This window comes from Nerophis ophidion, linkage group LG13 (assembly GCF_033978795.1).
Source record: "Nerophis ophidion isolate RoL-2023_Sa linkage group LG13, RoL_Noph_v1.0, whole genome shotgun sequence".
In the NCBI taxonomy this organism is placed as follows: Eukaryota; Metazoa; Chordata; class Actinopteri; order Syngnathiformes; family Syngnathidae; genus Nerophis; species Nerophis ophidion.
This window is the reverse complement of record NC_084623.1, coordinates 4,214,894-4,238,766: the sequence shown is the minus strand read 5'-3', so window position 1 is coordinate 4,238,766 and position 23,873 is coordinate 4,214,894. Positions and strand designations below refer to the sequence as shown.

Below are 23,873 nucleotides of genomic sequence, written 5' to 3'. Positions count from 1 at the left end.
TAATTGTCTCAAAAATGGACAGTGCGCCTTATAACCCGGTGCGCCAAACGTACGGGATGATTTTGGTTGTGCTTACCCACTTTGAAGCTATTATATTTGGTACGCTGCATAATGTTAAGTGTTACCAGTAGATGGCAGTCGCACATAAGAGATACGCCAGTTCTCTTATGTGTTCTTCCGAGGATGTTGTAGTCGTAATGATTTGTGCAGTCCTTTGAGACATTTGTGATTTGAGGCTATATAAATAAACATTGATTGATTGATAATCAACACCGAAACTTTAAATGTTCCATTGAGAATTTTGCACAATTGAATATAAGTTGAAAAGGATTCGCAAATCATTGTATTTTGTTTTTATTTACCGTTTACACAACGTGACAACTTCACTGGTTTAGAGTTTTGTACTTGGAATTGTGATAACGAGTGATCTGCCGACTTCAACCAATCAGCTGGTGGAGATGGACCGGAGTGAAGTGAAGTGAATGATATTTATATAGCGCTTTTCTCTAGAGACTCAAAGCGCTTTACATAGTGAAACCCGATATCTAAGTTAGAGTTAAAGCACTGTGGGTGGCACTGGGAGCAGGCGGGTAAAGTGCCTTGCCCAAGGACACAACGGCAGTGAATAGGATGGCGGAACCGGAAATCGAACCTGCAACCCTCAAGTTGCTGGCACGGCCACTCTACCAACCGAGCTAGTACCCGCAGTCTTCACTCCGTGTCTTTCATTCCGCTACAGACAGCTCAAAAGGTTATGCCACGTTTTGATTAAACTTTCAGGAATGGGCTAAGGATTACTTTCCGGGTTGGATCCTGATCACCTTCCGGATTAACAACCGTTTTACTACTAGGAGAAAGGTTTTGCCTGTGGTCTGATTTTCTAGTAAAATATCATTTGCAAAGTGTTTAAGGCTGTATATTTGAACAGGTCTTAGTGTTAGACATGGCACACACCCAAAGTACTCCTGTCTTTCAGCAAAACCAACTCCATTGTTTTGCTGTGCCCTTCTCCAGAGTCCCAGCGAAGAAAAGCCCCCACCGTAGAGGAGCTTATTTCCCAAACATGTCTAAATAATTAGAAGCAACAAGCAAACAAGTCTTTTGTTTATCTCCAAGTGGGCCAAAGTCCCCTTCCAAAGGCTTCTAATTGACATATAACAACACTAAGACCCAACACCGGTCCGAGCCACCTCTGACCCCTGCCCCCCCCCCCCCCCATGGTCCCAGCTGGGCCAAACGTCTGGTGTGATCTTGTCCCTGGGTCTCTCTGATCTGTGCTGTAGGTGAAGCGACTTAAGGGACAGTAAAAGGAGAGTGCGGTAACCTGAGCCGCTAAAGAAATGACAAGCACGGCAACAGGCGGGTCTCGGCCGTTCACCAGTTGACCGTCTTCAAAGCGAGGTCGATGAGAGTTAACGGACCAGTAGGCAGTCCCGTATGGGGTAACAGGTCAGGACTTTGAGGAGGAAAACAGAACGTGAACTCTCTATGCCAATTGAACAACAATCACTGATGTGCGTGGTCACTGTTCACCGAGACCAGGGGGGTCCAGACTTGATGACTGGACAAAGGTTTGGACACACCTTCTCATGTAATGTGTTTTCTTCATTTCCATGACTGTTTACATTCTGAGTTGTCTCATCAAAACTATGAATGAACACATCAATCAATCAATCAATGTTTATTTATATAGCCCCAAATCACAAATGTCTCAAAGGACTGCACAAATCATTACGACTACAACATCCTCGGAAGAACCCACAAAAGGGCAAGGAAAACTCACACCCAGTGGGCAGGGAGAATTCACATCCAGTGGGACGCCAGTGACAATGCTGACTATGAGAAACCTTGGAGAGGACCTCAGATGTGGGCAACCCCCCCCCCTCTAGGGGACCGAAAGCAATGGATGTGGAGCGGGTCTAACATGATACTGTGAAAGTTCAATCCATAGTGGCTCCAAGACAGCAGCGAGAGTCCCGTCCACAGGAAACCATCTCAAGCGGATCAGCAGCGTAGAGATGTCCCCAACCGATACAGGCGAGCGGTCCAATAACATGTGGAGTTATGTACTTAACTAAAAACAAAAAAGGTGAAATAACTGAAAACACGTTTTGTATTCTGCAATATGAGTTGGGAAAATGTGTTAGATGTAAATATAAACGGAATACAATGATTTGCAAATCCTTTTCAACCCATATTCAGTTGAATATGCTACAAAGACAACATATTTGATGTTCAAACTCATAAACTTGTATTTATTTTTGCAAATAATAATTAAGTAGTTGGGAAAGGGCATGTTCACCACTGTGTTACATCACCTTTTCTTTTAACAACACTCAGTAAACGTTTGGGAACTGAGGAGACGCATTTTTGAAGCTTCTCAAGTGGAATTATTTCCCACTCTTGCTTGATGTAAAGCTTAAGTTGTTCAACAGTCAGGGGTCTTGTTGTCGTATTTTACTTTGTGCTATTTTAGGCTTCATAATGCGCCACACATTTTCAATGGGAGACAGGCCTGGACTACAGGCAGGCCAGTCTAGTACCCGCAGTCTTTTTCTACAAAAGCCAACACCAGTGAAGTTGTCACGTTGTGTAAATAGTAAATAAAAAGAGAATACAATGATTTGCAAATCTTTTTTCAACTTATATTCAACTGAATAGACTGCAAAGACAAGATATTTCATGTTCACACTGGAAAACGTAATTATGTTCACATTGGGACACGTATTATTATTATTATTATTATTATCATTAACTTAGAAATTAATGGCAGCAACACATGTTTACCTGTGTGTTACATGGCCTTTCCTTTTAACAACACTCTGTAAAGTTTTGGGAACTGAGGAGACACATTTTTGAAGTGGAATTCTTTCCCATTCTTGCTTGATTCACAGCTTAAGTTGTTCAACAGTCCGGGGTCTCTGTTGTGGTATTTTAGCCTTCATACATTTTAAATGGGAGTCAGGTCTGGACTACAGGCAGGCCAGTCTAGTACCCGCAGTCTTTTACTATGAATCCACGTTGATGTAACACGTGGCTTGGCATTGTCTTGCTGAAATAAGCAGGGGCGTCCATGATAACGTTGCTCGGATGGCAACTTATGTTGCTCCAAAAGCTGTATGTACCTTTCAGCATTAATGGTGCCCTCACAGATGTGTAAGTTACCCATGCCTTGGGCACTAATGCACCCCCATACCATCACACATGCTGGCTTTTCAACTTTGTGTCGATAACAGTCTGGACGGTTCGCTTCCCCTTTGGTCCGGATGACACGATGTTGAATATTTCCAAAAACAATTTGAAATGTGGACTCGTCAGACCACAGAACACTTTTCCACTTTGCATCAGTCCATCTTAGATGATTTCGGGCCCAGAGAAGCCGGCAGTGATTCTGGATGTTGTTGATAAATGGGTTTCGCTTTGTATAGTAGAGCTTTAACTTGCACTTACAGATGTAGTGACAAACTGTATTTAGTGACAGTAGTTTTCTGAAGTGTTCCTGAGCCCATGTGGTGATATCCTTTAGAGATTGATGTCGTTTTTAGATACAGTGCCATCTGAGGGATGGAAGGTCACGGTCATTCATTGTTGGTTTCCGGCCATGCCGCTTACGTGGAGTGATTTCTCCAGATTCTCTGAACCTTTTGATGATATTATGGAGCGTAGATGTTGAAATCCCTAAATTTCTTGCAATTTCACTTTGAGAAACGTTGTTCTTAAACTGTTTGACTATTTGCTCACGCAGTTGTGGACAAAGGGGTGTACCTCGCCCCATCCTTTCTTGTGAAAGCTTGTTTATAACCAATCATGGCACCCACCTGTTCCCAATTAGCCTGCACACCTGTGGGATGTTCCAAATAAGTGTTTGATGAGCATTCCTCAACTTTATCAGTATTTGTTGCCACGTTTCCCAACTTATTTGTCACGTTTTGCTGGCATCAAATTCAAAAGTTAATGATTATTTGAAAAAAAAAAATGTTTATGAGTTTGAACATCAAATATGTTGTCTTTGTAGCATATTCAACTGAATATGGCTTGAAAATTATTAGAAAATATTTGTATTTCCCAACTCATATGGAAACGGGGTTTGTACAAAATAAGAGTAAGAACAAACCAGCGCCAAACTATCTAAAGGTCAGCGCAATCTCTGAAATGGTCAACCGTCTCTCATGCTTTTTTCCACCTACCGTAGGGTATCGAAACTGAAAGTTTACCTACAGTGCCTGCCGAGCACACACCAACACGAGGTGTTCTATTTTGCTTAAATGTGGAAGATATTCCTGTTTGATCCCTAAAGAGTGGCTTTGTGGTTGACCTGGTAGACAGGGGAGAGGAGTCCACACACCAAAGTGGAGCCATCTTACATTCTGGCCCCCGCAGATGTCAGCGGGGTCACAGGCACGACAACTGCAGGAGATCCATCAAAACGGCGTTTCCTCAGCTTCTGTTTCCCAAAACTGCCACGCCACTTACTGCGCTCTCAGATTTTAAAGTGGACCTGTGTGAATGTTTGTCTTTTTTGAATTATAAATAGTGGAATACTCCTGTTAAATGATGCTAGAGCGTCAAGTGCTAGAAGTCATGACTTTTGGCGTGAGTTGGCACTCAGATTTGGACGCCCCTGTTCACTGGGTTTTGCAGTCTCATCATACTGCAGTCTACATGTATCTCTTATGTGTGACTGCCATCATATTGCAGTCTACATGTATTTCTTATGTGTGACTGCCATCATATTGCAGTCTACACAAATCTCTTATGTGTGACTGCCATCATATTGCAGTCTACACAAATCTCTTATGTGTGACTGCCATCATATTGCAGTCTACATGTATCTCTTATGTGTGACTGCCATCATATTGCAGTCTTCACAAATCTCTTATGTGTGACTGCCATCATATTGCAGTCTACACAAATCTCTTATGTGTGACTGCCATCATATTGCAGTCTACATGTATCTCTTATGTGTGACTGCCATCATATTGCAGTCTACACAAATCTCTTATGTGTGACTGCCATCATATTGCAGTCTACATGTATTTCTTATGTGTGACTGCCATCATATTGCAGTCTTCACAAATCTCTTTTGTGTGACTGCCATCATATTGCAGTCTACACGTATCTCTTATGTGTGACTGCCATCATATTGCAGTCTACATGTATCTCTTATGTGTGACTGCCATCATATTGCAGTCTACATGTATCTCTTATGTGTGACTGCCATCATATTGCAGTCTACATGTATCTCTTATGTGTGACTGACATCATATTGCAGTCTTCACAAATCTCTTATGTGTGACTGCCATCATATTGCAGTCTACACGTATCTCTTATGTGTGACTGCCATCATATTGCAGTCTACACGTATCTCTTATGTGTGACTGCCATCATATTGCAGTCTACATGTATCTCTTATGTGTGACTGCCATCATATTGCAGTCTACATGTATCTCTTATGTGTGACTGCCATCATATTGCAGTCTACATGTATCTCTTCTGTGTGACTGCCATCATATTGCAGTCCAAACGTATATCTTATGTGTGACTGCCATTTACTGGTCACACTTATCATTACACCGTGTACCAAATAAAATAGCTTTGAGGTCTGTAAGCACAACCACAATGTTTCCGTACATTAGGTGCGTTGGATTATGAGGCACACTGTTGAGTTTTGAAGAAAATGAAAAGATTTTAAGTGGCCCGGAACATATGGTAGTCATTTTGGGACCCAAAGGCAAACCTAGTGATTGGATTTTCAATGGAACATATAACATTTTGGTGTTGTTTACTTAAGTCATATTGCAGTCCACACATATCTCTTTTGTGTGACTGTCACACTTATCATTACGCCATGTGCCAAATGAAATAGCTTTGAGGTCTGTAAGCACAACCACAATGTTTCCGTACATTAGGCGCGTTGGATTATGAGGCGCACTGTCGAGTTTTGCAGAAAATGAAAATTTTAAGTGGCCCGGAACATATGGTAGTCATTTTGGGGCCCAAAGACAAACCTAGTGATTGGATTTTCAATGGAACATATAACATTTTGGTGTTGTTTACTTAAGTCATATTGCAGTCCACACATATCTCTTTTGTGTGACTGTCACACTTATCATTACGCCATGTGCCAAATGAAATAGCTTTGAGGTCGGTAGGCACAGTCAAAATGATTCCGTACATTAGGCGCACCGGTTTAAAAGGCACACTGTCGAGTTTTGAGAAAATAAAATGATTTTACAGACATCGTTTGGAAACAACTAAGCAATGTATACAAACAATTACAAACTATTTCTGTGTAAATAACTCATTTCACAATGTATATATCTGAGGCTTATAGTCCACTGCAGCTTAGTGGGTGTGGCTTATATACCGCCTTTTATAGTATTAAAAATATATAATTTAAGTCTTATGTTACATTATATAAACATGAAGGGTTTATAAGTGTGTGGATGGCTTATGGAAATGTTAAATGAATATTATGTTCATGTAAATGACATAAAATAGGGCCAATAGGTTCATCGAATTTGCATATGTGTCCATCCCTCAATAATGGAGGGAGGGACACATATAAGGGGCCGTTAGGGACATTATTCAGAATTACCTCTTACATACACTACTGAAATGCTCTCACATTAACAACTGAAATCTTTTTCTCTCACACACACTACTGAAACACTCTTATACACACTACTGTGAGAGAATTTCAGTAGTGTGTGTGAGAGTGTTTCAGTAGTGTGTATGGGAGTGTTTCAGTAGTGTGTATAAGAATGTGAATAAGAGTGTTTTAGTGAGTGTATAAGAGTGTTTCTGTAGTGTGTATGACAGTGTTTCAGTAGTGTGTGTGAGAGTGTGTCAGTAGCGCGTATGATAGTGTTTCAGTAGTGTGTATAAGAGTGTTTCAGTAGGGTGTGTGAGAGTGTTTCAGTAGTGTGTATAAGAGTGTTTCAGTAGTGTGTATGAGAGTGTTTCAGTAGGGTGTGTGAGAGTGTTTCAGTAGTGTGTGAGAGTGTGTTTCAGTTGTGTGTATAAGAGTTTCAGTAGTGTGTGTGTGAGAAAAAGATTTCAGTTGTCTATGTGAGAGCGTTTCAGTAGTGTGTGAAAGAGTGTTTCAGTAGTGTGTATAAGTGTGTGTCAGTTGTGTGTATAAGAGTTTCATTAGTGTGTGTGTGAGAAAAAAATTTTAGTTGTTTATGTGAGAGCATCTCAGTAGTGTGTATAAGAGTGTGTCAGTAGTGTGTGTAAGAGTGTGTCAGTAGTGTGTGTAAGAGTGTTTCAGTAGTGTGTGTGTGAGAGAAAAAGATTTCAGTTGTTTATGTGAGAGCATTTCAGTAGTGTGTATAAGTGTCAGTAGTGTGTGTGTGTGAGAAAAAGATTTCAGTTGTTTATGTGAGAGCATTTCAGTAGTGTGTATAAGAGTGTGTCAGTAGTGTGTATAAGAGTGTGTATTAGAGTGTTTCAGTTGTGTGTATAAGAGTGTTTCAGAAGTGTGTCTGTGAGGAAAAACATTTCAGTTATGTGAGAGCATTTCAGTAGTGTGTATAAGAGTGTGTCAGTAGTGTGTATAAGAGTGTGTCTGTACTGTGTTTAAGAGTGTGTCAGTAGTGTGTAAAAGAGTGTGTCAGTAGTGTGTATAAGAGTGTTTCAGTAGTGTGTGTGTGTGAGAAAAAGATTTCAGTTGTTTATGTGAGAGCATTTCAGTAGTGTGTGTAAGAGTGTTTCAGTAGTGTGTATAAGAGTGTGTCAGTAGTGTGTATAAGAGTGTGTCAGTAGTGTGTGAGAAAAATATTTCAGTTGTTTATGTGAGAGCATTTCAGTAGTGTGTATAAGAGTGTCAGTAGTGTGTGTGTGAGAAAAAGATTTCAGTTGTTTATGTGAGAGCATTTCAGTAGTGTGTATAAGAGTGTGTATTAGTGTTTCAGTTGTGTGTATAAGAGTGTTTCAGAAGTGTGTCTGTGAGAAAAAATTGTTTAGTTGTTTATGTGAGAGCATTTCAGTAGTGTGTATAAGAGTGTGTCAGTAGTGTGTATAAGAGTGTGTCGGTACTGTGTTTAAGAGTGTGTCAGTAGTGTGTAAAAGAGTGTGTCAGTAGTGTGTATATGAGTGTTTCAGTAGTGTGTATAAGAGTGTGTCAGTAGTGTGTAAAAGAGTGTGTCAGTAGTGTGTATAAGAGTGTTTCAGTAGTGTGTGTGTGAGAAAAAACATTTCAGTTGTTAATGTAAGAGCATGTCAGTAGTGTATAAGAGTGTGTCAGTAGTGTGTAAAAGAGTGTTTCAGTAGTGTGTGTGTGAGAAAAAACATTTCAGTTGTTTATGTAAGAGCATGTCAGTAGTGTGTATAAGAGTGTTTCAGTAGTGTGTAAAAGAGTTTTTCAGCAGTGTGTGTGTGAGAGAAAAACATTTCAGTTGTTTATGTAAGAGCATGTCAGTAGTGTGTATAAGAGTGTTTCAGTAGTGTGTATAAGAGTGTTTCAGTAGTGTGTATAAGAGTTTTTCAGTAGTGTGTGTGTGAGAGAAAAACATTTCAGTTGTTTATGTGAGAGCATTATAGTCGTGTATATAAGAGTGTTTCAGTAGTGTGTATAAGAGTGTTTCAGTAGTGTGTATAAGAGTGTTTCAGTAGTGTGTGTGTGAGAGAAAAACATTTCAGTTGTTTATGTGAGAGCATGTCAGTAGTCTATGTAAGAGGTAATTCTTAATAATGTCCCTAACGGCCCCTCATAGACACATTTCATGTTTTTGTCTTCTTCTTCTATTCCCTAACACACTCATGTCTTGTTAATCTTGACACTGATTATTAAATGCTGTTTATTTTTTCCAATTCACAGGCGTTGGCACATAGAACCGTGCCAGTTTGATGCCAGGGTAATTGCTGCCGTGTGCGAGCCCTAAAAAGTCTTGTGGAACTTCCAAGACGATTACGCTTCAATTTTTATTGACTCTTTTTATGGTGGCCAACCTCCAAAACATTTCAAAAGGGAGACGTTGATTTTAATTTGATTTTATTCATCAAAGTCAAGTAGAAAACGTATTATCTTTGGATTTCGATTTTATCATATGGGTTTAAAGGCCTACTGAAAGCCACTACTAGCGACCACACAGTCTGATAGTTTATATATCAATGATGAAATATTAACATTGCAACACATGCCAATACGGCCGCTTTAGTTTACTAAATTGCAATTTTAAATTTCGCGCGGAAGTATCCTGCTAAGACGTTGCGGTATGACGACACGTGCGTGTAGCACCGTTCTCAGCTATAAGTCGTCTGTTTGCATCGCATAATTCCACAGTATTCTGTGTTGCTGAATATTTGGCAATTTGTTAAAAGAATAATGGAGACGTCAAAGAAGAAAGCTGTAGGTGGGAAGCGGTGTATTGCGGCCGTCTTTAGCAACACAAACACAGCCGGTGTTTCCTTGTTTACGTTCCCGAAAGATGACAGTCAAGCTTTACTATGGAACAGAGATGTCAAGCAAACACGGTTGGATTGGACCACACACAAAGTACAGTGTATTATGCAGCGATCATTTCGAAAGATTGTGTTTCGAAGAGGGTCCCTTGCGAAGGGCAGAGATGGGCATCGCCACCACCTGTCGACGGGTGGTGAAGAAAGGTGCAGGGCCGACCTTCAGGTTGTACAGGTACGACCATATAATCTCACTAAAACACTAGTAACACAATAAGCAGATAAGGGATTTTCCAGAATCATCGTAGTAAATTTGTCTAATAACATCTGAACTGCTCTCGTCATTTTTTTTTCTTTTTTCTAGTCCTTCACTCTCACTTTCCTCATCCACGAATCTTTCATCCTCGCTCAAATTAAAGGGGAAATCTTCGCTTTATCGGTCCGAATCGCTCTAGCTGCTGGTGGCCATGATTGGAAACAATGTTCAGATGTGAGCAGCTCCACAACCCGTGACGTCACACGCACATCGTCTGCTACTTCCGGTACAGGCAAGGCTTTTTTATTAGCGACCAAAAGTTGCAAACTTTATCCTCGATGTTCTCTACTAAATCCTTTCAGCAAAAATATGGCGAAATGATGAAGTATGACATATAGAATGGAGCTGCTGTCCCCGTTTAAATAAGAACATCAATCAATCAATCAATGTTTATTTATATAACCCCAAATCACAAATGTCTCAAAGGACTGCACAAATCATTACGACTACAACATCCTCGGAAGAACCCACAAAAGGGCAAGGAAAACTCACACCCAGTGGGCAGGGAGAATTCACATCCAGTGGGACGCCAGTGACAATGTTGACTATGAGAAACCTTGGAGAGGACCTCAGACATCTGAATGCTCCCACTGTATAGTCTTTTTTTTTCTAGTCCTTCACTCTCACTTTCCTCATCCACAAATCTTTCATCCTCGCTCAAATTAATGGGGAAATCTTCGCTTTCTCTAGCTGCTGGTGGCCATGATTGTAAACAATGTTCAGATGTGAGGAGCTCCACAACCCGTGACGTCACGCGCACAACGTCTGCTACTTCCGGTACAGGCAAGGCTTTTTTATTAGTGACCAAAAGTTGCAAACTTTATCCTCGATGTTCTCTACTAAATCCTTTCAGCAAAAATATAGCGAAATGATCAAGTATGACACATAGAATGGACCTGCTATCCCCGTTTAAATAAGAACATCAATCAATCAATCAATGTTTATTTATATAGCCCCAAATATCAAATGTCTCAAAGGACTGCACAAATCATTACGACTACAACATCCTCGGAAGAACCCACAAAAGGGCAAGGAAAACTCACACCCAGTGGGCAGGGAGAATTCACATCCAGTGGGACGCCAGTGACAATGCTGACTATGAGAAACCTTGGAGAGGACCTCAGATGTGGGCTACCTCCCCCCCCCCTCTAAATTTGTCTAATAACATCTGAATGCTCCCACTGTATAGTCTTTTTTTTTCTAGTCCTTCACTCTCACTTTCCTCATCCACAAATCTTTCATCCTCGCTCAAATGAATGGGGAAATTTTCGCTTTATCGGTCCGAATCGCTCTAGCTGCTGGTGGCCATGATTGTAAACAATGTTCAGATGTGAGGAGCTCCACAACCCGTGACATCACGCGCACATCGTCTGCTACTTCCAGTACAGGCAAGGCTTTTTTATTAGCGACCAAAAGTTGCAAACTTTATCCTCGATGTTCTCTACTAAATCCTTTCAGCAAAAATATGGCGAAATGATCAAGTATGACACATAGAATGGAGCTGCTATCCCCGTTTAAATGAGAACATCAATCAATCAATCAATCAATGTTTATTTATATAGCCCCAAATCACAAATGTCTCAAAGGACTGCACAAATCATTACGACTACAACATCCTCGGAAGAACCCACAAAACGGCAAGGAAAACTCACACCCAGTGGGCAGGGAGAATTCACATCCAGTGGGACGCCAGTGACAATGCTGACTATGAGAAACCTTGGAGAGGACCTCAGACATCTGAATGATCCCACTGTATAGTCTTTTTTTTCTAGTCCTTCACTCTCACTTTCCTCATCCACAAATCTTTCATCCTCGCTCAAATTAATGGGGAAATCTTCGCTTTCTCTAGCTGCTGGTGGCCATGATTGTAAACAATGTTCAGATGTGAGGAGCTCCACAACCCGTGACGTCACGCGCACATCGTCTGCTACTTCCGGTACAGGCAAGGCTTTTTTATTAGCGACCAAAAGTTGTGAATTTTATCCTCGATGTTCTCTACTAAATCCTTTCAGCAAAAATATAGCGAAATGATCAAGTATGACACATAGAATGGAGCTGCTGTCCCCGTTTAAATAAGAACTTCTCATTTCAGTAGGCCTTTAAGCTGTTTTTAATTTTTCAGCATTTGAACTGAATAAGAAAAGTTATGGGCCGATGTAAAAAAAAAACAAAAAAAAACCGCAGACATGGGATGAAAGTTTCTTTTCAACTCCTGCAGCATGTTGTCAATCAGCGGGCCGTGCCAAATACGCAATGTGCTTCTATTCTCTCTTGGTTTTCATGAAAAATAGGACTTAGCCATTAATTCTATTTGCACGTCCGGAGAGAGTCTGGGAGGTGTGGGTTTGTTGCTGAAGAATGCTTTCAGAGCACTCAAGGATGTAATCTGTAACTCTCTTTAGTCTCGCCCAGCAAGCTAAGCTCCCAGGACGCCGCCGCCTCCCCGACAGATAAGAGTGTATCTGGATCACACACATTGGCATATTCCGCTCCTCATTCCAGCTTGGCGGCCAGCATCCTGGGAGGCCGGACGCTTCGGTTCGCTCCGGACGGCGGCGTGTTTGCATCCCGGCGGACCGGTGGCCGTACGACCGTGTGTCGGGGGGGCCCGCTGCGACGCATTATGAGAAATCGTTTGAGTGTCCCGGGGCGAGCTGCTTATCGGCGCAAGTCAGCAGATGACGTGAGTAATTACGGATGATTCACCTTGAGGACTTCATCAGCAGCAATCTCTCCCTCTTTTCTTCTGCCTCTTGTCCCAACTATTCATCAAATCCCCGTCTTTTCATCCCGCCGTCACGTAAGGACACTGCAGCATCGCTGCCTGTGGTGATGTTCTCTCCTCGCAAAATATCACATTTTACTACACGTGATCGCTAATTTCCGGAGTATAGAGCGTTGTATAGAAGCCGCACTCACTACATTTTAGAAGAAAAAAAACTTTTTTGGTTTATAAGCCGCACCTATGCCGTATTTCCTTGAATTACCACCAGGGCGCTAATTAATTTAAAACCTCTTCTCACTCCGGCACTTACCAAAGGCAAGCGGTAAATGTAGGCCTGCGCTTATACATTTGAGTGTGACGTAAAGATACCATCATGAAAAGCACGTTTAATAAAAAAAACGTTATTATGGTCTTAATAGCTCGGTTGGTAGAGTGGCCATGCCAGCAACTTGAGGGTTGCAGGTTCGATTCCCGCTTGTGCCATCCTAGTTACTGCCGTTGTGTCCTTGGGCAAGACACTTTACCCACCTGCTCCCGGTGCCACCCACACTGGTTTAAATGTAACTTAGATATTGGGTTTCACTATGTAAAGCGCTTTGAGTCACTTGAGAAAAAGCGCTATATAAATATACTTCACTACTTCACCTTTACTTATAAATGAAGTCCATGCGCAGCTCCTTCTGATCAAACGCATCGATAACTTGTTTATAGAAGTCTTCCTTATCTTTCTTCAGTTTTAAAAGTCTCTCTGTCTCAATGGAGATCTTCCTTTATTACCTCCTGCTTCCATTGAAAGTCCAGTTTAGAAAACTGTTTTATTTTAGATATGTAATCCTCCATGTTAAAAGTGCAAGCGAGAGGAAAAAATAAAGGATCGCTGCTCACTCTTGCTGCTTGTTGTCACTTCTTCTGCAGCCGAGTAGTCGCAAGAAGGATCACTAGCGCCCTCTACCACCAGGAGGCGGGAGTCATTTAATGACTCATATTTGACACACGCAGCTACGGTATATTAATAAAACTTAGCTGCTTTAGCACATTCAATAGCTTGGACTTTAAATCCTACTGAATAGCTCTTAATCTTCTTCCCTTTATGCGATTTCAAATGATTGAAATCAGCCTCCTCCATTTTGAAAATGATGACAGGTGAAGTGTCACTCGTGACGTGACGAGTTTGACCCGGTGGAAATTCTAGGCATATGCTAATTATTTGGCGAAACGAGTTTGACCCGGCGTAATTCTAGACATGCGCTAATAAAAATAATATTTTGCGAAACGAGTTTGACCCGGCGTTAATCCTGAGTCGGCGGTAATGCTAAGCATGCGCTAATTATTTTTCAAAACGAGTTTGACCCTGCAGTAATTCAAGGCAGGCGCATGCTATATACCCGGCGGCAATTCAAGGAAATACGGTAAGCCGCACCAGACTATAAACCGCAGATATATACGTTGTGAAATGAGTTATTCACACAGAAATATTTTGTAATTTTTGTTTACATACCTTAATTGTTTCCAAACGGTGTCTGTAACAAGGCAGTAAAATGGCTGAACAAACAAAACAGAAGTCATTGTCATGAACCCATTAGCTGCGCAAGGTAGCTCTCTACTGAGCTAAACCGACTTAATAACTGCACAACAACGTTTTGGTGAATTTACTGAGGGATTTGTGAAAAAGTACAAAAAGAATGCCGTTGTAAGTTAATACTACTAACACGGACACTCGTAAACTTGTTAGCGTAGTGGTGGGTGCTAACGACGTACAAATTTGCATGAAAACACTCCTACAGACATCACACATGGAACAGTTTAGTCAATATGAATTGTTTTAGTTACATTGTAAAACTTAAAAACATCGCTTGGAGCGATGAATGAAGAATCCATACGTGTATAATAGCTATGGACGGCTAGAAGAAGGAACGGCGCTTGTACTTCCGGTTCATACAAAGAAAAAGATTGCACTTCCAGTTCAAAGGTATTAAAACAGGAATTACATTTTCAACACATGATTTACGGTATTTTAACAGTCTATAGGCTGCATCCACTAAATTTTAGTAGAAAAATATATATTTTCCATAAATTAAACGCACCGGACTACAAGCCGCAGATATATACGTTGTGAAATGAGTTATTTACTCAGAAATATTTTGCAATTGTTTGTTTACATACCTTAATTGTTTCCCAACGGTGCTTGTAATGCGGCAGTAAAACGGCGGATCAAACAAAACAGAAGTCATGGTCGTGGACCCATTAGGTGAGGTTTTGGCGAATTTACCGAGGAGTTTGTGAAACTGAAACAATACAAAATAATGGCTTTGTACGTTGTGAAATGCTTAATTAATAACAGCTGCCATTTGCATAATCCGATAGCGAATAATTTACATTAAAGTGGAAAAACAAATGCTACCTTAGGTTTCGGAACGCCAATTAACTGTATTTCCTGGACTATAGAGCGCACCTGAATGCAACCACAACCACAAAATGTTCAAATAATTAATTGTTTCACTTATTAGCCGCATCGGACATGGCAGATATATACATCGTAAAATAAGTTATTTAAACCGAAATATTTCGTAAAGGTTTATACTAACTTAATTGTTTCCAAACGGTGTCTGTAACGCGGCAGTAAAACGGCGGCTCAAACAAAACATAAATCATCGTCATGGAGCCACTAGCTGCCAGTTGCATAATCCGATAGCGATTGATTTACATTACAGCGTAAAAAAATGATATAAATGATAAAATAAGTTATTCACACATAAATATTCTGTAAATGTTTAATTGCAAGTCTTAATTGTTTCCCAAACGGCGACTGCAATATGGCAGTAAAACGACTCATCAAACAAAACAGAAGGCATCGTCGTGGAACCCACTATCTGCGCAAGCTAGCTCGCTCATCAGCGAAACAGACTCAATAACTCCACGGTGATGTTTTAGGGAATTTACTGAGGAATTTGTGAAAATGAAACAATACAAAAAAGAACGTCATGTTTAGTTAATAATACCAACACAGACACTCGCAAACTTGTTAACATATTAGCTAAAGCTCAGGACGCTTGCTTGATTACAATATGATAGCACGAACAAATATGCACGAAAAAACTCCTACAGACATCACACATGGGACGGTTTTTAGTAAGTAGGAATTGCTTTAGTTTTATTGTAAAACTTACAAACATTGCTTAAAAGAGAGAATGGCACTTTTACTTCCGGTTCGAAGCTTTAAACAGCAGGAAACACTGTAAAGGTTCACCCGGCAGCGCCTGCGGTGAGCGAACTTGTCCAAAATAATGCGCAGCACAGAAAAATACATAGACAAGCCGCACCGTTTTATAAGCCGCAGGGCTTAAAACGTAGGAACAAAGAAGCGCCTTATAGTCCGGATTTTACGGCACTCAGAGTGATGATGGAGGTTTTGGGATAGTTTTTGAAGCACTTTATAGGCAGAATTAAGTGACTCCCTTTGTCTCTGTTGTAAGATGACTTTTACTAGCCGTTATTTATGCGTTAGATTGCATAGAGAAAAGAAAAATTGCATAAGGATTGTGGATGATAATACAAAATACCCCAAAATTGCAGTTCCCCTTTAATATATTAACAAATACTAAATTATACCTGTTAGAGTAGTTTCAATGCAATATAATTGTTACTTTTACTTTTTTTTAAAACAAAAATTGTCCGGAAAAAAATTGAAATTCTTTTTCATCGCTACATTTTTTTTTTTTTGCGTGGATTGTCATAAAAAATGTTAAATAAAATATTTTTAGTTAACTTTCCACACATATTTCAGCGTCTTTTATCCAGCATAATATTTACAGTATTTTTCACAATAAACTGCACTATTTATTTATTTTTTATGTCTTTTTTTTTTTAATAAACTCAGCTCAATAAATCAAAACCAAATCAATAATAAATGTTGAGAGTTTTTTGAGGGTTTCGTATGTGACTGACTGGCCCCTCTTCTGAGTGAATGAGGATTATTTTAAGTCACGGCCAAAAAGTGAGTGTGTGGGGGGGGGGGGGGGGGGCAGCCCTGAGGCACAGTAGTCTAACCAGTTAGACAAATAAACGGAGCAAGAACCCACTGGAGGGACTTTGTAGTGGCAAGAGATGTTGGCGGATGAAGTTTCAGCTTTTTTTCCCCCCCACAAAAGTACTTTTTTTATTTTACTTTTTTTGAAAACTGCTAGACTCACGTCATGTAATATCGCTGTTAAAATAAAAATAAATAAATGAAATGGTTTGCTGTGGTTAGCGCGCCTGCCTCACAGTCAGGGGATCCGGGTTCAAGTCTCCTTGCTGTGGAGTTTGCATGTTCTTCTCATGTTGGCGACAACACACCCCAACATGTTTGATGGCTTTAACGAGGACAGGACAGGTTTTTTTTTTACCCTGTTCTTGTTCTAAGTCAACTAGGGTCGGCGACCCCAACAAGTACGAGGTTAGGGTTAGGTTGTGGTTTTTTTTTTTTTCATTTTCATAAGTTTTACTATTATCTAAATGTAGGGTTAGGGTTAGGCTTTATTATTTATTCACCATGTCCATGTTTTTTTTTCATTTGTTAAATTGTATTATTATGTAAATAAAGGGTTATTATCTTATACCACATCTGTTGGTTTTTTTTTGCCATTCTTTAAAAAAAACAAAAATTGTAATACTGTAAATAAAATTGGTTTGGGCTTTATTATTTGTTTGGGTTTTTTTTCATTGTTTTTAAAAAATATATATATTGTATCATTATTTTTTGAATTTAGGGTTAGGGTTAGGCTTTCATATTTCCGTATTTACTGCATCAAATGTTTTCTTTTATTGTAGTATTATAAATAACAGGGTTGGAGTTAAGCTTTATTATTAATGTATCGCATATTTTTTCTAAAATGTTTGCAATTTTTTTTTTATTTGTATTATTTAAATTTAGGGTTTGGGTTGGGCTTTATTATTCGTTTTACCACATCAATTTTTTTTTATTATTGTATTATAAAAAAATGTGCTCTAGGGTTAGGTTTTATTATTTGTTTACCGTGTAATTTTTCGAATGTTTTTTTTATTGTATTATTATAAAATTAATACGGTTAGGATTTATTATTTATTCATCCGATCATTTTTGTAAATGTTTTAATTATTTTTTTTGTTGTATTATTATTTAAATGTAGGGTTAGGGTTGGGCTTTGTTATTAATTTGACCACATCCATTTTTTTTTTCATTATTATTTTTTATTGTATTATTATAAAAATGTTGCATTAAGGTTAGGCTTTATTATTTGTTTATCGCATTATTATTTTTTACATTAATGTTTTTTAATTGTATTATTATAAAATAAATATGGTTAGGGTTAGGCTTTATTATTTATTTTGCCACATTTTTTTGTTTTTTCCATTATTTGTATATATTTTTTAAATTGATTACTATAAAAATAGGGTTAGGCTTTATTATTTATTTACCACATTTTTATTTTTATTTGATTATTTTTCTTTTTTTTTTTTTACTTTTTTAAAAAGTTTTATCATCTAAATTTAAGGTCAGGTTTAGGCTTGATTCAATTATTTATTTATTTATATTATTCCATTTTGTTATTGTATCATTATAAAAATCTAGGTTTAGGGTTAGGCTTTATTATGTATTATCCACATCTATTTTTTTCTCTGTCCATATGTTAATACGATCATTTTAATATATATTTACCACATCTAGTTTGAACGTGATTTGGACAAAAAAAGAGGTTAAGCTTATCGAAAAATTCCAGCGAGGATGTTTTTGTCCAAACAATCCCAAAAGCTTTTAATGCTGTAATCTCTCTCAACACGCACTCACCACCAAACAGCAACACGTACATTTTCCCCGAAGCATCATCACCATATGGCCAGCACCAAATGTCTAACCTTTGACCCGTGAGACGGAGAATGGACCCAAATGTGGAAAGAGAAGTGGGTTAATCTACTTATTTGTCTGACATGAGAACATGAGAGGCGACACGATGGCGTCTTTCCATGCGGCGGCAAGTCAATAAAGCCTACATCAAACCTCCGATCGGTGAAATGAACTTTGGAGCAAGGTTCTCCGAACGGAAGATACTCACCCCGTGTGAAGGGTAGGAAATCCATCCTAACTCCCCCTGGCTGGCTTTGGAATCTAACAGGTTGACTGTCGGGAAGAAGAGAGAAAAGAAAGAGAACATATGAGTCTTTAGTCCTTGTTAGCCCCAATTAGCTCTTATCTAGTCCCACAGGAGAGATCTCCCACCTCCGGCACGCCAACGCCGCTGTTTGCTCAGCTGCCGCGCAAAGTACACATGCCCTGCGCCTGGCAACCCTGCGCCTGGCAACCCTGCGCATGAAAGCAGCAGTTGCTAGGCAGAGATATCAGAAAAAGGAAAAACAGGCTCCATCGGGTGGGGGCTTTGACACATCTGGCAACCCAATGATTTATTTTGTGGTGCCACCTCAAAAAAAAGTCTCCTAAACTTGAAAACACTGTGTGTTGTGTTGTCAACTTTATGTCATGTGATGCAAGTGTAAGCTACTCTGACACTATTGTTTGTTGTTTTATTTTTGTTTGTTTATTTTTATGTTTTTATTTTGTATAAATGTCTGTAATGATGATGTCAATGAGGGATTTTTAATCACTCTTATGTTGAAATTATTACTAATATTGATCATATTAATTTTGTTTGACTGTTTTTAGATTGTTCTGTGTCATGTATTTTATTAATGTTTTTTTTTTCATAAATGTCTGTAATGATAATGTCAATGAGGGATTTTTAATCACTGTAATATTGAACTTATTACTAATATTGATACTGTTGTTGATAATATTAATTTTGTTTGACTGCTTTTAGATTGTTTTGTGTCATGTTTTTTTAATTTTGTATTTGTCTTTTGTTTTTTATAAATGTCTGTAATGATAATGTCAATGAGGGATTTTTAATCACTCTTATGTTGAACTTATTACTAATATTGATACTGTTGTTGATAATATTAATTTTGTTTGACTGTTTTTAGATTGTTATGTGTCATGTATTTTATTTTATTTTTATTTTGTATTTGTCTTTTGTTGTTTTGTTTTTTATAAATGTCAGTAATGATAATGACAATGAGGGATTTTTAATCACTCTTATGTTGAACTTATTACTGATATTGATACTGTTGTTGATAATATTAATTTTGTTTGACTGCTTTTAGATTGTTCTGTGTCATGTATTTTATTAATGTTTTTTTTAAATAAAGGTCTGTAATGATAATGTCAATGAGGGATTTCTAATCACTGTAATATTGAACTTATTACTAATATTGATACTGTTGTTGATAATATTAAATTTGTTTGACTGTTTTTGGATTGTTCTGTGTCATGTATTTTATTAATGTTTTTTTTTATAAATGTCTGTAATGATAATGTCAATGAGGGATTTCTAATCACTGTAATATTGAACTTATTACTAATATTGATACTGTTGTTGATAATATTAATTTTGTTTGACTGCTTTTAGATTGTTCAATGTCATGTATTTTATTAATGTTTTTTTATTTTATAAATGTCTGTAATGATAATGTCAATGAGGGATTTTTAATCACTGCTATGTTGAAATTGTTACTAATATTGATACTGTTGTTGATAATATTCCTTTTATTTTGACTGGTTTTAGATTGTTTTGTATCATAATAATGTTGTTATTGTTTTTATTTGTTTAATGTTTATTTTTATAAATGTCTGTAATGATAATGTCAATGATTGATTTTTATGTTGATCATATTTCTAATATTGATACTGTTGTTGATAATATGCATTTTGTTTGACTGCTTTTGGATTGTTTTGTCAGGTTTTTTTTTCAATTTTTTGTATGTTTTTTTTAAAAATAAATGTCTGTAATGATAATGTCAATGAGGGACTTGTTATAACTGCTATGTTGAAATTCTTACTAATATTGATACTGCTGTTGATAATATTATTTTTTTTTGTTTGACCTCTTTTAGATTGTTTTGTGTCATGTTTTTTTTATTTTTATAATGTATTTTTTTTTAATGTCTGTCAATGAGGGATTTTTAATTACTCATATGTTGAAATTGTTACTAATATTGATACTGTTGTTGATAATGTTCATTTTGTTTGGTTGCTTTTAAATTGTTTTGTGTCATGTTTTTTTGTGTGTTTTTTTTAATGTTTTTAATTTTTAGAAATGTCTGTAATGATAATGACAATGAGGGATTTTTTATAACTGCTATGTTGAAATTGTTACTAACATTGATACTGTTGTTGATAATATTCATTTTTGTTTGACTGCTTTTAGATTGTTTTGTGTCATGTTTGTGTTCTCTCAATTGCTCTGTTGATTGCTATCGTGAATGTTGCTGGGTCGGGTTCGGTTTTGGAAATGGGATTGCATTATTGCAATATTATGTTATTGTTGTGTATTGTTGTGTTGTATTGATAAAAAAAATGAAATAAAAAATGAATTTAAAAAAAATCTGCAAGTAACAAGATAATGATCAACTTTAAAACACAGCTTTGGAGTTTTCACACAAATAATTGAACTATCATGTAGTCAAGAGTCTGGGTCTTCAGAATAAGAGTTTGTTTGTATAAAACTATACACAAAGAGAGCGACTTTTAAAAAGCCATAAAAGGACTTTGAGTATTCACGATGCTAATTCTCTTTCCCAAAAGCACACTTGACGTAAAAAAAAATACAAGTGAGAAAACAACGTAGTGCTGGTGAGAACTAGGATTCTGATTATTCATCCCAGGTTGACTCGACGGTTTCTTGGCTGACGAACAGTGGATCCTGTCAGCGCCGTCGCGGGTTACAAACCACCTTTGACTGCCGACCAATTTCAATCTGCGGCGATTACGTAGCCAGCGCTTTTTTTTTCTTCTCCTTTTTATTTACACAAACTGGAAAAAGCGTTGGAGTCAGCCAAGGAACGAGATTTGCATTGACGTGGTGTCGGCGTCACCTTCCTCGGACCCGACCTTTAATCCAGGAGCCCGTTTGGGTTGGCCGGCGCCACGCCGACAAACCTGACGCGAGTTCCGCGCTCGTTTTGATGTCCTTTCTCCCCCCTGGATCGTTTTCATCTGCGTATTGCAAACCAGTCAGAAATGTATGGGACGCACATGTGGTCCTGATGCTGGTCTTCGTACTAGCTTATGAGCTAACTTTTTACCGGTTTGGACCGTGAGTGAAGAATGCACTACCCGACGAGAAGGAGATGATACGGTATTATCTGCTCGCTGGCGCGACCCGGTGGTTGTTTGAGCACACCGCAGCTAGTTCTGGACAGTCCCACCCCTTAATGCTTCAGTCACACGCAGGATTCTCACAAAAATGTACAGGAACTTTGTTTGGGTTTGAGCCATTGACGCTTAGTTTCAGCTTTAGGCAAAACAAATACATAACTTTAGGAAACGTAGTAAATTTTGCAGTTGAATTCAAACTAAAAGCTGGAAGACAGTGAGTTTCTGAGTCCGAAGAGACGTTGTCCCTGACAGTTTGGCTATGTTTTAGTTTTTTCCTCTGCATTTGTCTCTGTTTCCTCTGTGTGTAGAATTTCCTGTCAGCGCTCTTATTTTGGTTCAGTTTCCTGTTTGTCTCCCTGAGTGCTGTGTCCCCTCAGCTGCGGCTGATTGGCACCTGGCCACACCTGGTGTCAATCAGCCCGCTCCTATTTAGAGCTGTTTTCTCCTCCAGTCAGTGCTGGATTATTCCTGTCAAGAGTTGGTTTGTGACGAACCCCAAGATGCAGAGACTGTGGCAGGCATTGAATAAGAAAACATGATTTAATTAAAATACTGGAACAAGAACAAACAAAAGGGTACAAACAAGAGGAGGATAACAAACTTGGCTATGAACAAACAAACTGGAAGCAGGGAACACAAAAACTACAAACAGCTACCGAATGTAGCTTACCGCTACGCTGAATTGACAAGACCAGTAGGAACGACAAGTAGAAATAACATTGACGCGACACGACAACAATCCAGCACTGACTGGAGGAGAAAACAGGTCTAAATAGGAGTGGGCTGATTGACACCAGGTGTGGCCAGGTGCCAATCAGCCACAGCTAAGGGGACACAGCACTCAGGGAGACAAACAGGAAACTCAACCAAAATAAGAGTGTTGACAGGAACTAAAGACAGGAAACAAAGACAAATGCAGAGGAAAAACTAAGACATAGCCAAACTATCAGGGACAAGACTGACATGTGGTGTGTGGTCAGGACCAGCAAGACCTTCTCTGCTGGCCTAACATAACCAGATATCATGATCAGGATTAAAGATAAAAGTCATTTTTAATTGAATTCCCCTAAATATCTAAAAGTATTTATATCGTCTTTATGTCATATTATGCTCCTTCCACTGCTGTTGTTTTTAGGTTAGAGTTTTAAAGTTCAGTTAAAGTTAAAGAACCAATGATTGTGTCACATTGAGTTTGTGACGAACCCCAAGTTGCAGAGAAGGCGGCAGGCATCGTGCAGGTAAACATGATTTAATTTAACACTAAAACAAGAACACACAAAAGAGTACCAACAAAAGGTGCGCAGAAGGCAGACAACATAATTGGCTATGAACAAAAACTAGCACAAAGGCTAAGTGTGGACTACAAACAAAAACACTTACTGTGACACGAAGGAACTACGACATGAGCAGAGTGAACCGAAGTACACACAGCGACAACGATAATTATTATTGACATTGACAGGTAGTGGTGACAATAATCCAACCCTGACTGGAGGCGAAGGCAGCTTTAAATAGTACCTGGCTGATTGACACCAGGTGTGGCCAGGTGCCAATCAGCCAGAGCACTCAGGGAGACAAACAGGAAACGGAAAAAATAAGAGCGCTGACAGACACACACTAGGTGTGGTGAAATGTGTCCTCTGCATTCGACCCATCCCCTTGTTCCCCCCATGGGAAGTGAGGGGAGCAGTGAGCAGCAGCTGTGGCCACGCCCAGGAATCATTTTTGGTGATTTAACCCCCAATTCCAACCCTTGATGCTGAGTGCCAAGCAGGGAGGTAATGGCTCCCATTGTTATAGTCTTTGGTATGACTCGGCCGGGGTTTGAACTCACAACCTACCAATTTCAAGGCGGACACTCTAACCACTAGGCCACTGAGTATTATCCAATCAGAATTCAGCTAGCTTATGTTTCCATGCTGTGCCAAATCTGCCTGGGGCCTTCGGAATCAACAATGTCTTTGCACTGTAAGTGAACGGGCTCATACAGTTGATAGACCGCTGCCATAGCCAATCAGATCACAAGTTGGTTGTCAGTAAGGCCTTCTAGCTGGCCTCACGCTGTGATTGGATACTCACAACCTACCAATCTCAGTCCCAGGTTGGAATGTCTGTTGTATATATATATTTATATATATATATATATATATATATATATATATATATGGGATATATATATATATATATATGGGATATATATATAT

The 23,873-nt window shown here is 38.8% G+C and overlaps 1 protein-coding gene across 2 annotated transcripts in view; it reads right to left on the bottom strand.

Moving 5' to 3' along the window:
* The window catches only part of epha3 (eph receptor A3), a 297,755-nt gene that overhangs the window by 212,663 nt on the left and 61,219 nt on the right, over nucleotides 1–23,873 (bottom strand). For both annotated transcript variants that reach the window (XM_061918278.1, XM_061918277.1), the window contains exon 3: nucleotides 18,515–18,579. In XM_061918278.1, coding sequence (XP_061774262.1) covers nucleotides 18,515–18,579 — 65 coding nt within the window. The remainder of the gene's footprint in view (nucleotides 1–18,514; nucleotides 18,580–23,873) is intronic.